Below are 15,914 nucleotides of genomic sequence, written 5' to 3' on the forward strand. Positions count from 1 at the left end.
TAGCAACCTAACTTTTCAATGAGTTAAGGCGCTGCATTTTCAGCAGGGTTTCTGACTGGTGCCTGGAGATGAGTCACTAGCCTTTGCCTGTCTTAATGCTTCTGCGCATCCTCCAATTCAATCCATATATTGTGGAATGGGATAGGCTCTTATCCTCTCTCTCCCTCCCCCCTGCCAGCGCTCAAGATGTTCTTCTGTCAATTGTCCAGTCTCACAGCCCGAAGTATGTGTAGATGCTGCCCATGTATAACCCAACTTCATGCGTCATTGTACAAACAAGGGAAGTTACTACTCTGTAACGTACTGGCCCATGTGAAAATATTTAAAGTGGTGAGAATCCTTTTGTCCCTTTTGCAGGCTCTCTACGCTTCGAAGATCATCTCCTATGCCCAGGGATTCATGCTCTTGAGGCAAGCAGCTAAAGAGTTTAACTGGTCTCTGAATTATGGTGGGATCGCACTGATGTGGAGAGGCGGCTGCATCATCAGGAGGTGAGGCAAGCGCTGGATACATAACAACAGCTTGGATTTATATAGCACCTTTTTAACGTGGTAAAATGTCCCAAGGTGCTTCGCAGGAATGTTAACAAGCTAAGTTCCACACTGAGTGGCACAAGATGTTAGGCATATTGTGGCTTGGTGGTATTGTCACTGGCCTAGTAATCCAGAGACCCAGGGTAATGCTGTGGGGACCAGGTTCGAATCCCACCACAGGAGATGGTGAAGTTTCAACTCAATAAAAGGAAACCTGCAATTAAAAGTCAGTTGGTGAACTAGATGGGTCTTTACAACAATGTCCTTTTCAGGGAAGGAAATCTACCGTCCTTACCGGGTCTGGCGTGGACGCGTGACTCCAGACCCATAGCAATGTGGTTGACTCTTAAATGCCCTCTGAATTGGCCTAGCAAGCCACTCAGTTCTCTCAAATGCTGGCCTAGCCCATCCTATGAATGAATTTTTTTTTAAAGTGAGTAAAAGTTTGGTTTTGGGGAGCATTCTGGAGGAGCAGGAAACTTGAGGAATGCAATCATATATAACCAAAACAAAAACAGAATTACCTGGAAAAACTCAGCAGGTCTGGCAGCATCGGCGGAGAAGAAAACCACCCTGTAGATTATTGTATGTAATTTTTAAACATTAGATCTCAATTCAATGTCCTGTATTTTCTTTCCCCACGCGGAGTCTCTCTTCAGTTATCGTGCTGTTTGCCTTTGGACTAACGCTGTTTTGAAGTTGGGGCCACAAGTTCCTGGGCAACAGGACAATATTTGCCGGCTATTTCCACACAGCGCACATATTGTTTTTAAAAAAAAAAACCGCTTGCAGGAAAATATCTGTAAAAGTTGTTTATCTTCCTCCAGTGTCTTTCTGGGAAAAATTAAAGATGCTTTTGATGCAAATCCTGAACTGCAGAACCTGCTCCTAGATCAATTCTTCACGAAGGCTGTTCAGGATTGTCAGGTATTTACGCACTGAACTGAAATAGGTTAAACATTATAGAATCGCAGAATGACTATCAATCTATAAGTTATATGATTACATTTATGGCAATAAGAACATGAGAAATAGAAGCAGGATTAGGCCAGTTAGCCCCTCGAAGCCCTGCTCCGCCACTCAATAAAATCACATCTGACCTAATTGTGGCTTTAACTCCGCTTTCCAATCTGCCCACCACCCCCTGCATAACCCTTGACTCCCTCGCCTAACAAAAATCTGTCTAACTTAGCCTTGAATATATTCAATGCCCTATCCCCCACTGCTCCCTGGGGAAGAGAATTCCACAGACTAAACGATGATCCTCGAGAGAGAGAGAGAGAGAGAGAGAACTTCCTCCTCGTCTCATCCTAAATGGGCAGCCCCTTATTTTGAAACTTTTCCCCCTTTATAAAACAGCATTTCATTTCCTGTGAGCAATGCTAAGCGATCCATTAGTGTACAATATTGAGACGCGTCTGTCACACTTCAGAGTCACGGGCTGATATGTTACTACTTCTTTTGCACAAAGGAAGCCGTTAATGTGAAATGTTTTTCCACTCGCACTAACTGAGTGCGAACAGGGCGCCACACCTTAGAACAGACTCCAGAACATTCCAGTAAGACTGGCTGCTCCAGGGCATTGGACTCAGTTTGGCTCCGGCCCTTGATGTTGGATTTGGGCTCCGTTGACACTGTAGCTGCAGTGTTGGTGTGAAGCTGAGCTACTTGTAACTGTTGTGTAAAGACACCCTAAGACTGGCGCAAAAAGTGGCATAAAGACAAAATTAGTCATACAGAACTTGAGCTTTGCTTGAAAAAAAGAGACATGTTGAAGCTTTTCGTCTTGCACTTACCAGGACACTTCGCAAGAATATCGATATAAGGGGAAAACAACAATTTATACTGTATGAGATGAGAGTCCTGATTTGTTGGCAGGTGGACTGTAATTGGTAGAGACATTGCCATGGTGAATGCACCAATAGATGACGGCTGACAGTTAACTGCCAAGCATTGTTTGAAATTTAAACCAGACAGCTTGACCCTGATTGATCAAGCCATTGCCCTGAGGAATGAGTCAACCAATCAGGGTCAAGCTGCCTGGTTTAAATTTCAAACAATGCTTGGCAGTTAACTGTCAGCCACCATCACTGGTGCATTATCCATGGCAACACCTCTACCATTTACAGTCCACTGGCCAACCAATCAGCACTCTCTCTCCTCATAATAGTATAAATTAATGTTTCCCCTTTGTATTGATATTCTTGCTAAGTGTCCTGATGAGTGCAAGATAAAAAGCTTCGACATGTCTCTTTTTCAGCAATACTAAAAGCAAAATTCTTGAAATTGTCAGGCAGCATCTGTGGATAGAGAGAGAGAGAGTTAATGTTTCATCAGAATTAGTTGTAGACCTGAAACATTAACTGTGTTTCTCTCTGCACAGTTGCTGCCTGAGCATCTGAATATTTCCAGAGTTTGAAAGTATTCTGCTTTTGTGGGGGGAAAAAAAAATGCTCTTACCCCCTTTCTCTCCAACCCCCATGAAAGTAATTTTGGGAGAATAAAGACTGTCCTGTATGTTCCTGTCATGCTGCGAGGGACTAAATCCAGCAAAAAATGAAAACTGAATATTTTGTCCACAGGAATCCTGGCGTCATGTGGTCAGCACTGGGGTACAGATGGGCATTCCTATGCCCTGTTTCAGTACAGCTCTGTCTTTCTACGACGGTTACAGACACCAGATGCTGCCAGCAAACCTTATCCAGGTAAAGAATTGACAAGTTTGTATGATTTTTAGCAATGCTTTCTTGAGCTTTATTTCATTTTTCTCCCCTCAGTTCGATAAGTTTGTGCTGCACTCTAATTGCTGAGATTCCTCCCTCACTGCTCTTAACCAAATTCTCCCGGTATTATTATTCAAAACCAGCCAGGATTTCTGTCTCAAATGAAAATGGAAAGTGCTAGAAAAACTCAGCAGGCCTGTCAGCGTTTTGAGTCCAATATGACTGCACTTGAGAACAGACCTGCTGAGTTTTTACAGCCCTTTGTTTTTATTTCAGATCTCCAGCATCTGCAATATTTTGCTTTTATTTTAAGATTTCTGTCTCCTTGTTTGAAGATGCCTCAGCGGAGAGCATTGATATTTGAGACAGCTTCAAAACTCTAATCCAACAGGGTCCAGTTAAATTTGCTAAATCAACTATATTGACTTGCACAGTCAGAGCAGCTGTAAACAAAAGGGATTATTATTATTTTTTAATCCATGCCTTCATCTTTAAAATTGTCGAGCACATTCCAAAAAGATTGACGGACTAAAAGGTAAACTGAATCTTCAAGTGGGGCTCGTTTCTGTGTAAGGAATAAATCATGAGGTGAGGTTATGCAAACCGGAGTTGTGTTCCTTACAAATTAGAAGGTTCTGAAGTGATTTGACTCAAGTTTTCAAGGAGTTGGGGACCATTAACTCCTGATGCTGATTTGACCCAGCCACAGAAACAGTGGTGCGTCTGCTTTCCAATCACACTGTGTCCGCTGGCTCGCACTCAGCTTCTCCCGCCGTTTATGTCATTATGCCTCCCAGCAGTCAGTGCCAGTACTAGTTCGTGCTTGCGTGTTACTTGCTCAGCTGCGCTCTCCCACTCTGGGTAACATGGTGCCAGTCACTCTCCTTCCACCTCTTGCTGCCTCAGCTGAGGGAGCTGTCTTACCTACCACTGGCCTGCTCCCTCTGCCACCCCCACCCCCTTGGCCACACAACAGCTCCAGTCTCCGGCTGTTGCAAAGCCGTGGTCCATCAGACTCGGCTCGATGCTCCTGAGATGCAGCAGTTCACTCTTTAAACTGGCAGACGTGCTATTTCCCTCCTCTCCTGTTGCAATTCAGCAGGTCTGACAGCATCTATGGAGAGAGAAAGAGTTAACGTTTCGAGTCCGTATGTCCCTTCAGAGCTGTGAAAAAGAGTCATACGGACTCGATGTTGACTCTTTTTCTCTCCACAGATGTTGTCAGACCTGGGTTTTCCCAGCATTTTCTGTTTTTCTTTTGGGGTTTAATAATCCCTGTTCAAGTGACGCATTCACTTTTTAAATTGCTTATCTTCTGACACTTCTTGGCATCTGATATTTCAGCACATCAGGTACACGTTGAGGCTTACAAGGTACTAGCGCGCTTCCCTGAAAGAAAGGGCTTAGATTTTCCCCAGATCTCTGCTTTGAAGTGGCTGACTGCCAGGGTATTGCTGGCTTTGACATCACAGACAGTGCGGTTGTATGTGCAAGAAACATAAAGAAACAGTTGCGGTATCACCAAACTCCGCCTGTACTCATCACCCGCTAGGGCCATTAGGAGGAAGCTGAGTTCAGGCAATCTTAAACCAGTGCCTTAGCAAAACAAGCTCACCCAGTGAACAGCTACGATTATGGCCCTTGCATTTTGCAGGGCTGGGGGTTGATTTGGAGTTTAATTTAAAAAATAAAAACAAAAAAACTGCAGATGCTGGAAATCCAAAACAAAAACTGGAAAAACTCAGCAGGTCTGGCAGCATCGGCGGAGAAGAAAAGAGTTGACGTTTCGAGTCCTCATGACCCTTCGACAGAACTTGAGTTCGAGTCCAAGAAAGAGTTGAAATATAAGCTGGTTTAAGGTGTGTGGCGGGGGGGTGGGGGGCGGAGAGAGAGAGAGAGAAGTGGAGGGGGGGTTGTGGTTGTAGGGACAAACAAGCAGTGATAGAAGCAGATCATCAAAAGATGTCACCAACAATAACCTGTTTGGGAGTCATTGAGGGTGGAACTTCTTGGCTGCCCAGTACCTGCTAATCTAATCCTTCTTTTGCCCACAGGCGCAAAGGGATTACTTTGGTGCCCACACATATGAGCTGCTGTGCAATCCAGGGGCTTTCATCCACACAAACTGGACAGGTCATGGTGGAAATGTCTCCTCCTCTTCGTACAATGCATGAGCTATAAACAGTTAACGCTAAAACACTTTGGTTAAAATAACATTCCGTAAGAGTAGATATTTTAAACAAACAAAAACTGTAATTTTGAATATTCTAACTTAAGGCGTTCCCTATTATGTTGTGCTGGTATCCAATTTAGAACCAGGGAAATAGATTTACTGTGGATTTTCAATAAGGCCTTTGGGACTGATTGAAAAGTTTTCATGAATAATAAATTGTCTAAACTATGACCATGATGTCTGATGACTTTTATTTAAAACATAATTATTGCTCCTCTGCAATCGCAATACAAGGAAAATATTTTGTTATATTCATTCACAGGACAGAGGTGTCGCTGGCTAGACCAGCATTTGTTTGCTATCCTTAGTTGCTCTTGAAGGTGGTGGTGAGCTGCCTTCTTGGTGTAGGTGCACCCGCAGCGCTGTTTAGGAAGGAAGTTCCAGGGTTTTGACCCAGCGGCAATGAAGGAATGGCGACAGACCAAGTCTTTCTCGAGGGTGATTAGCGATGAGCAATAAATGTTGGCCTTGCCACTGAGTTTTAGTGAGCTGCTTGCTTCACTGCAGCATGTAGATGTTGCTCACTGCTGCCACTGCATTGGTGGAGGGAGTATTCCTTTTCATAGATTTAAAATTGATTTTTCTACAACTTTTAGTGATCTAATAAGTAACTTTCATGAGGCTTAGAGAATTTTTTGTTTTATTCATTCATGAGATGCGAGCATCGCTGGCAAAGCCACCATTTATTGCCTAAGCCTAACGCCCCCCCCCTGAGTAGGTAGTGATGAGCTGTTGCCCTGAGATACTGCAGCCTGTGGTGAAGGTGGACCCACAGTGCAGTTGGGGTGGAGTTCCCGGATTAAAATGTGCACTAAAAGAGCAAAGATTAGGACCGCTACTGCCCCACGTTGTTGAGTGCGGAGGAACTTGCAGTTTCAGTTTAAAAATAATCTCTGTATTTGATGAGTGGGTCCAGTGATTGGGACTGCAGGATACTTAACTTGACGTGTTCGAAGTGGCAGTCAGCCGCCTTCAAGTAAGTGATGAGAGCGTTATTGTCCTTTCAGCAATTCTTGTAAAAGTTGGAAATTAAAGGGGTGCGCGATCCCTTCTTGAGGTGAGGGGAGGTTTCAGTGCAAGGGATGTGCAGTTCCACACCTTCCTCTCCATATCTGTCACTAGTATCTGAACGAAGACCCAAATATTCACATCTCTCTGATGCTGACAATGGACCCTGCCAGCAATTGACTCCAATGAAATGATATGGGTCCTTTTGATAACTTAAAAAGGAGGGACTCGTTCGTACATACTAAATGTATCTCCACCCTCCACACTTCCACCCCTCACCCCCCCCAAGCATCTCTTTTAAGCTCACTAATACTCCTGAATTGGATCCAAAGGCTGACACAGAATCTGCCTTTGGGGGAAAAAATGAGGGGAAAAGAAATCGATGTGTTCTCCTGGGAGTGTACACAAAAACTTAAGGGGAAATCTTCTTTACCGTGACTGTTAGGTGACCCAATTGTGATCCAGGTGCTAATTTTTCAAAAGGAACTTGAAGTCAAGAAGTCAATTGTTTCCACTATGCTCTCCGCCTTGGAATTGGTTTCCGGAGACTCTTGCCAGGTCACCGCTGATCAAATCTGAAGGATGGACAGTGGCTGGGGTGACGCCCTTGATCTCTGATTGAAAAGGCCCCTTGAAGCTGGACTGGTGTCCCTGTAGTCCTGCACGTAGCTCAGCGCTGCTGCCTAGTGGCTGAAGGTGGAAGGGACTGAATCAATTACTTCCAGCCGATGTGATTGAGTTCTGCCAGCCATTTTGAACAATTATTACTATGTTCCATCACCTTGAGTGTCCAATAGAAAACCTGCAATTACTTCCCCAAAATACCTCGAGTGTACCAAATCCAATGATTGGCAGTTTTGCGGACATCAGGAGCTACATTCTTTGCATCAAAGGCTGTTTGAACTGAGATTTAAGTGAGTCCAGAAGACCCAATGATCTTGGGGCTGTTTCTCCCTCAGGCTTTAATCAGGGGAAAAAATCCTTGACCGTCTGACTGTTCACAGCCTGTTTCCCCTTTAACTTCCTGTGGAAGCAGGCTATGGGTGCAGCGAACATTCAGGAACACACTTCACACGGGCTCTTTCTTTCAGAGCTCCAGACTGAGTCTACGCATTAATTACTCTCCAGTGTTACACCCGTGTTTGTTGGAAGGGTTTAATTAAGCTTGTTATCAACAAGATCTTCCAACTTTTTGAAAACACTATTTGTTTAGCATCTGTATGTCTCTTTCAATGTATTTTTAGTTTATAGACCTGTTTTGTATCAAATAGCAATTGAAAGGTTGGTAGATTTGAAAGATTTTGAGACTAGATCAGCCCCTGAATCCCCAGGAAACTTGTTCCATCAGCATTTGGTCTGGTAACTCTATGCTACATTTGTGTGTACCGTTTACAAGATGCACTGAAGGACTCCTTCGGCAGCACCTTCCAGACCCACGACCACTATCATCTAGAAGGACAAGGGCAGCAGATAAATGGGAACACCACCCCCTGGAAGTTCCCCTCCAAGCCACTCACCATCCTGACTTGGAAATATATCGGCCGTTCCTTCACTTGCTGGGTCAAAATCCTCGAACCCCCTCCCTAACAGCGCTGTGGGTGTACCTACACCACATGGACTGCAGCGGCTCAAGAAGGCAGCTCACCACCACCTCCAAGGGCAACTAGGGATGGGCAATAACTGCTGGCCCAACCATCACACATCCTGTGAATGAATATTAAAAAACATATAACTAATGCAATGTGCTTTTGATTGGTTTTTTTTTTTGCTCAGTTGAAATAAAGTATTGAGATTCCGTTATCTTTTTAAGGACTATTGATGCTGGAGTGTTTCTGGATAGCGATTTGGTGAAGTTATTACAGAAAATAAGGGACTGGATTTCCTTGGCTTTTCCGACATAAGAATTCTGCATTTGGGGCAGGACAGGGTGGGGTGGGGGTGGGGGGGTGTGGGGTGGGGGGTGGTGGGGGTGTTGGGGTGGGGGTGGGGGGGGGTGGTGTGTTACACTTGGGCAGGACTGGATTATGCCAGGCCCATGACCCATTTTGCTATTCATCAAAATTTTTGCCCTATTTTTGGGTGGCTGCATCGTATACGTGGTTGCAAATGTGCAGCTGTAATTGTATACTATAATACAGTGCAGATTCGATGGGCCGAATGGCTGCCTTCTGCACTGTAAAGATATTGTGATATAGCAATTCCTTATTTATGCCTTAGCAGCAGTTGGTGGCATAGATTTCAGGTGATTGGCTATAGAGCTGGAGGTGACATGAGGAAAAGCTGCAGTGTTTTTAGTTAGAGTGGTCAGGGTTTTGAAATGTACTGATAGTGCTGGCTACTGATTCAATAGTGGACTTCAAAAGGGAATTGGATAAATATTTCAAGGAGGGGTAAAAGTTGAAAGATAAAGGCAAGGAGTGGGACCAACTGGGTTACCCTTTGAACAAGCTGGTGCAGACTCAATGGGCTGAATGGCCTCCTGCATTGTACTGTTCTGTGATTCAAGACGTCTCCTTGTCCCTTGCAACCAGTGTTGCTAAGGATGTGAGAGGCTGGATGCCAGAGTTTTCTCGCTGCAATTTATGGCATGTGGCAACCAACCAATAGCAAACAAGGCTTATTTTTATGGGCTATTTTGTTTGAGATAATACACTAATGCCCCCCCCCCCCCCAAGTGACACACAGATGCCCCCTCTAATATCAGGAGGCAGGCACCACCCACTGTTATATAAATGACTTGACACCCGGGGCACCAGGGCCTGATGACAGGTCCCAAGTGGCAAGTGGACAAGGCCCTGAAAAATATGAGGAAATTTAATCTCCAATACAGTTGTTCAGTGCCTGAATGGGGAGAATCTAGCACAGCTCTCTGACAGCAATTGTCTCTTTAAGGGGAAATTATGTCAATCCTGGTCATCCACCAATGGCACTAGAAGGTGAATTCAGAGCAAACCTAGTAAAGAGAGTCTTCTTGATTTTCTCTTCCTCATTTTGGGAAAACCCTTGGTCTCTGCTTGGTGCTTCCCTGTTGAGTGACAAATGAATCCAAGCTAACACCAAGTCCTGTTCTTTTATCACTCCTGCTCTCGCTGCTCTTGCATTGGCTCCTGGTCCATCAACGCATCCATTCTTAAAGTTCTGATCCTAGTGTTCAAACCCCTCCATGGTCTCACCCTTCCCTACTCGTGACTCCCTCCAGTCCGACAACCCTTTTGTACATCTCTCACTCCCTTCATCTCATCATTGGTGCTGTCTCTTAAGCTGTCAAGGTCTCAAGCTCTGGAATTCTCTCCCCAAACCTCTATGCCTCTCTACACCTTTAAGGTGCTCCTCAGAGCTTCAGCTCTTTAACTATGCTGTCACCTGTCCTAAAAAAGAAGCCAAAATTCCTGGGGGTGGGTCGTGTGCAGCTCAATTGGATTGTCTGTCGGTTGGCGGGAATTTAGGATGGAACTCCATTCCAAAAGCTCCCACCCAATTTGCAATCTAATAGTTGACCCAGATTGCTGTAGTTGCATCATGGCATTAATGTAAGATTCCTATTCACATATACTGTAGAGTAAAGGGTTAATGGTTATGATAATGAGACAATGAGGTTGATGATGATATTAGCATGACATCAAGAGTCAGATGACCAAGAGGCAGAGCAGTCTGTGTCCAGAAAACCATGTACACATCATGAGGTCTTTGTGAATTGTTAATATATTTAGTTTCTCTTGAAACTATTCATGTTGACCCTCTCAAGCCTCATGGAATAAGCAAAACCTCATCAAGACATGATAGCACACCAACCATGGTGATAGATCAAAACCTATGCAATTACATAGAAATTACAAAATAGGAAATGGATTGATTGATAAAAACAAAAAAAACTGCGGATGCTGGAAATCCAAAAACAAAAACAAAAACAGAATTACCTGGAAAAACTCAGCAGGTCCGGCAGCATCGGCGGAGAAGTAAAGAGTTGACGTTTCGAGTCCTCATGACCCTTCGACAGAACTTGAGTTCGAGTCCAAGAAAGAGTTGAAATATAAGCTGGTTTAAGGTGTGTGTGTGGGGGGGGCGGAGAGAGAGAGAGAGAGAGAGAGGTGGAGTGGGGGTGTGGTTGTAGGGACAAACAAGCAGTGATAGAAGCAGATCATCAAAAGATGTCAACAACAATGGATTGATTGAGTTAACCAGGCCCAGTTGATGTTAAGCCTTCCTAAATTCAATAATCCTAATCCAATGTGCCCTCTCAGTGTCCATTTCTTTTCCTTCAAGCACCTGTCCAATATATGCTTAGATGCTGACATGGTCACTGCCTCAATAACTTTCTACTAATGAATTCTACACTCTCATAACCCTTCATCTCAAAGAAAAAGCTGTTCCTGCTGTCTATCCAAAATCTCTTTCATTAAATCTTGTATCCATGCCCCCTTGTTTTAAACCCCACAAATACTGGTAGGAGTTGCTGTCTCATCCCTTCATCATTTCAAATCCCTCTGTCAAATCACCTCACTAATCTCCCCAGTTCTAAGGGAAGCAGCCTACACTTCCCCAGGTATCCTGGTTAACCCTGCAGTAATTAGGCAGGATTACTTCTTCACTTTCAGTCAGTCAGATGGTGGATAATATTGTGCAGAAATAGGTAAAGCATACAATCGATTTTATTTATATTCAAAGTATAGGAGTAATGTTTCAGAATACATTGTACTAAACTATCAGTATCTTAAAAAGACAAACATCTGAAGTGTGTTAATATTTTTTAAATATTGCTCATTCTCTATAGCGAATTTCCAGTTGTCAGAATAACTGGATGCAAACAGATTTTAAGTTGCACAAAACCCAAAGGATAAAATTCTAGAGTTTCTTCAAGGATCATAGCCTCTGCTAAATGTCTCACTATAACCCACTTTTCCATACGTAATATTTACAACTCTGAAAATCCACAAGCATAACAAATATTCGTGATCCATGCACAAATAGCTTTAAGGAGAAGATATGAATGTGTATTTATATAGCATCTCATTGTGTCTCTCAAAAGCCTGAGTGGGCTTCTGTTACAATGATTTACTTGGAAGGGCAGCCGCTATTGCGAAGTAGACAGCTGCAACAGACATTTTATGCACCAGATTCTACCCACAGCAAATTAAATAAATAACCAATTGTAACTTATTAAATGCGCCAACTAATTTGCACACAGCAAGATCGCACAGATATGATAATGACCAGATGACCTGATTTGAAGATGATAGTCGAAGGATAAATAGTGATCAGGACACTGGATATAACTCCCCATTTCCTTGAAATAGTGCCATGGAGTCTTTAACACCCACCTAAGAGGGCAGGCAGGGCCTTGTTTTAAGGTGTCATCCAAAAGAGGCACCTCCGACAATGGAACACTCCCTCAGCACTCCTTTGGAAGTGTCGGCTTATATTTTGTGCTGATGACGCCAGGACAACTTCCTGTTCCTCTTTGTCATGAAGCTATTAATATATATATTATTGCAAAATATTTTTCTTTTAAAATAGAGGTTTAGTCTGTTAATGAGTTTTAATTGGATTAAAGCCAGCTAGTCTGGATGCTTTGGCGTGTACTAGTTTTGAGATGTAAGAGAGGTAGAGTGCATTTGCATTTTTTGAATACAGCATTCAAGAAGGCAAGTGAAATCTGGCACCTAGCTAGCAGAGACCAAGCAATATGTTTATATTACTAATAAAATTGGTAATATGAAAGGGGTTTTATTGTTAGAGGCTGGTGATACAATGAGAATTTACAGTCAATGAGATGTGCTGGATATAACAGACAGCAGTTTTGTGTGTGGAGAGCAGAGACAATGTAACATCGAAGTAGCTTAAGCCTACAACTGTGTCCACAGGAACTAAAGTGAGAGGAACCTCATTTTGAATAAGTAAGATGAAAATGCTTTGCCTGGTGTCTGGTTAAATCTATGGGTTGCTGTTGCCTTAATAGAGGTTAGTTTAGGAATTTGTTAAAAGTTATGATAGTACTAATTTGTAGTCATGTGTATATATTTAACTTGTGTAAATTAATAAATGTCTCACGTATTTTGATATAAAACCTCTTGAGAGCTGGTGGTCTGATTCCTGAATTTAGAGTTGCATCTCAAACATACCACTTAAAAATATTGGTTATGACAGTTGTTTAAAGTTTCCTTCAAGGATTTTTAAATAACTCAGCCTTTACGACAGGCTGTCTCATAACATTCTTACAATGAGCTCTTGAGCAATTGCCTGAACCACCAGAAATAATTCTCACTTTAACAAATAGTTGAAAGGATGGTATGTCTGATAATGTAGCAGTGGTAGGGAGATGCAGGGATGTGGAGATATTTGAAGGCAAGGAAACCAAGGTTAGTCAACACAAAAACTATAATAATGAGCTGCTAATGCTCATCAGGGGAGAGGTTTATCTGGTTTCATTGGTGAGTATTTGCTTTTCATTTCCATGAAAAGGAATTTTCAAATTGTTTAATATAAATTCTTACTGCTAATCCGTAGGAAGCCTAACAGATATTATTGTTAATAAAACTTGAAACCAGCAAATCCTTGGAGATTTAATTTTAAACCTGGTTTAATCTGTAAACCCACAATAAAAGGAGTTTTTGGCCTTTCCACCTCTGATCATACCATCGGGCCACATTTTGAGTCGCTGATTGACCAAAGGACTAAGTACGGATCCCTGGTGAGTTAAAAGGTATGTGTGACGAGTATTTTCATTGATTTAGTTGTTTTCATACAATCAAATTCCAAGAAAAGAGCTACAGTCTTGAACACTCCTCAGACTCATCTCCAAGTTTCGTCTGAATAGATTTCTAATGGTAAAGATGTCAAGCAGGCCACGAACTCAATGGGAAGCTTCACCTGTAAACTGCCTCCTAAAGACAATATCAAACTGTATTGGTGGCTTATTCAGCAGGAAGCTGAATCTAGACGGAAATGCAATGCAGTTGATATTTATTGCTGTCTAAATATAGGCTTGTTGGTGTCCCACCTTTGGCCTCCATCGTTACTGACTGGTTATACTGCTTTTGACACTGCTCCTCTATAGGATAATAGGTTTTTGAGTTTCTTCCATTTTCTTGTACAGGAAATGGAATGTTGTCCTCTGCATTGTCTTTAGGGTGAACTGCATAGAAACAAATGAATGTTACAATTAGGCTCATTGTCTGTAATTGCAAAAAGAGTGTTTTTAACATTTAGATTGCAGAGCTGTAAAATACAGTTAAAGCCTCGGCTGATCATTATTACATTCGTCCCTTTTATAAACATCATCATGAATGAACAGGGGTGCAATGCATTGAAAGAAAAGGAAGCCTTGCATTTATGTAGCATCTTTCACACAGACAGCAAAGTACTTTTAAATTGTAATTACTGTTGTAATGTCAGAAATGTGGCAGCCAATTTGTGCACAGCAAGCTCCCACAAACAACATTGTGATCATGACCAGGTAATTTCTAATCTGTTTTGATTGAGAAATAAACGTTGGCTCAGACACTGGCGATCTTCTTTGAAATAGAGCTATGGAGTGTACATATTCAAGTGAGAGGAAAGACGAGGCCTTGGTTTAACATTTTGTTCAAACGCTGGCACCTCTGACCTTGAAGCACTCTGTTCACTAGAGTGTCAGTGTAGACTTTTGTGATCGAGCCTCTGGATGGGGCTTAAACCAAATGCTTTAGATTCAGAGCCAAGACCTGCTACTCCCTCAGCCTCAACTGACAACAGGGGGCAGCAGGACACAGATTATTATGTTTTAGCAAGCCTTCTCCTCTGTCACCTACTGAGCTACAGGTGACAAGACTAGAAAGAACATGGGAAAAAAAACATCACGCTCACCAACAGCTGACACAGTCTCAATGTCCAGGATTTCAGAATTGTATTTCAATGTAGGAGCTTCAGTCTTTTTGATGCTTATCAGTGGCACCATTACTGCGCTAGGTTTTGATTCAGGGATGATGCTATCTGCACACAGCTCCCCAATCTCTGGCACAGTTGCTGCATCGATTTCTGGTTCGTTATCACCACCTTTGTAAAGATCACTTTTGATGCCACAGATGCAAATAAACTGCATTGAAAAAAGAACATGAAGTTCATTCTACAGATAAGCATTTAATTAAACGTATTTCATGAAAAAGTTACTTGCCTTTTTAACTCTTTCCCCTTGTTGAGAAGGTCCAAATATAATATTGTTTCAATGTTCTGGGCCTGCCAGTTATATTGTTGTTTGAAGATTTTTTTTTAATTCATTCATGTGATGTGAGCGTCACTGGCTAGGCCAGCATTTATTGCCCACCCCTAATTGCCCTTGAGAAGGTGGTGGTGAGCTGCCTTCTTGAGCCACTGCAGTCCATGTGGTGTAGGTACACCCACAGTGCTGTTAGGGAGGGAGTTCCAGGATTTTCACCCAGTGACAGTGAAGGAACAGCGATATATTTCCAAGTCAGGATGGTGAGTGACTTGGAGGGGAAGTCTAAGGATGAGCTTTCACAAACATTATAAGACCATCTCAAAAATGGTAGTCTCCCCCAGTCTGGGTTTCATGGCTGCAGTATAACTTCAATCAGAAGGTAGTCAGCTCTGTACTAACTTCATCACTGCCATTCCAGCACCAGTGAACGACACTTTCTACCTACGTTTAAACATACATATGCAGATGATACATTGTCCAAGGCGAGAATCTGCAGAGGCCGCAGTATAACTTGGAGTTTTACAATGCTCTAAACTTGATACTAATTCCAAGCAAGTAAACTCACAGCCCATGACTCTATCAGCCTATGGCAATAAATCTCCTCACACCTAGGGTTATTTTTGTAATATTAATCCTAAAACTGAAAATAGACAAAAATAATTAAGCTTTACAAAAGTAGCCACGGTGGCTGGGGCAAATGTTTTTAAGGCTAATGTCAGAAGCAAGAAATGCCTTATATTGGTATTCCTGTGAGTGTCCTGATGAGTGCATGATGAAAATCTTCGACATCTCTTTGTTCAGCAACACTCAAATGCCTCCTTGTTCCAAGCTGGTATATTAGTAGATGCAGAACAATAGGTGCCACAGGGCCCACACTTGAAATAACGTTTAGTCCTTTTGCATATAAAAAATGCCTAAGGTGGGTGAAATAAAAGAAAATCCAAAGGCATTTTATAAATATATTAGGGGCAAGAGGATAACCAGGGAAAGAGGAGGGCCCATTAGGGACCAAAGCGGCAATCTGTGGGTGAAGCCGGAAGACGTAGGTGAGGTTTTAAATGAGTGCTTTGCACCTCTATTCACCATGGAAAAGGACAATGTAGGTGTAGAAATCAGGGAGGGGAACTGTGATATATTTGAACAATTAGCATTGAAAGGGAAGAGATATTAGCAATTTTAGTGGGCTTAAAAGTAGATAAATCTCCAGGCCAAGATGCGATGAT

The 15,914-nt window shown here is 42.6% G+C and overlaps 2 protein-coding genes across 2 annotated transcripts in view; one reads left to right on the forward strand and one right to left on the reverse strand.

Moving 5' to 3' along the window:
• The window catches only part of pgd (phosphogluconate dehydrogenase), a 28,189-nt gene extending 22,529 nt beyond the window's left edge, over nucleotides 1-5,660 (forward strand). Inside the window, exons 10-13 of the mRNA XM_041205812.1 lie at nucleotides 358-491; nucleotides 1,361-1,460; nucleotides 3,116-3,238; nucleotides 5,311-5,660. Coding sequence (XP_041061746.1) covers nucleotides 358-491; nucleotides 1,361-1,460; nucleotides 3,116-3,238; nucleotides 5,311-5,430 — 477 coding nt within the window. The 3' untranslated portion in view covers nucleotides 5,431-5,660. The remainder of the gene's footprint in view (nucleotides 1-357; nucleotides 492-1,360; nucleotides 1,461-3,115; nucleotides 3,239-5,310) is intronic.
• Nucleotides 5,661-12,594: 6,934 nt separating this feature from the next.
• The window catches only part of tnfrsf9a (tumor necrosis factor receptor superfamily, member 9a), a 64,412-nt gene continuing 61,092 nt past the window's right edge, over nucleotides 12,595-15,914 (reverse strand). Inside the window, exons 12-13 of the mRNA XM_041205813.1 lie at nucleotides 14,340-14,568; nucleotides 12,595-13,629 (exon numbers count right to left, since the gene is read on the reverse strand). Of these exons, the coding sequence (XP_041061747.1) occupies nucleotides 13,430-13,629; nucleotides 14,340-14,568 (429 nt within the window). The 3' untranslated portion in view covers nucleotides 12,595-13,429. The remainder of the gene's footprint in view (nucleotides 13,630-14,339; nucleotides 14,569-15,914) is intronic.

Source organism: Carcharodon carcharias, chromosome 15 (genome assembly GCF_017639515.1).
Source record: "Carcharodon carcharias isolate sCarCar2 chromosome 15, sCarCar2.pri, whole genome shotgun sequence".
NCBI classification, from domain to species: domain Eukaryota; kingdom Metazoa; phylum Chordata; class Chondrichthyes; order Lamniformes; family Lamnidae; genus Carcharodon; species Carcharodon carcharias.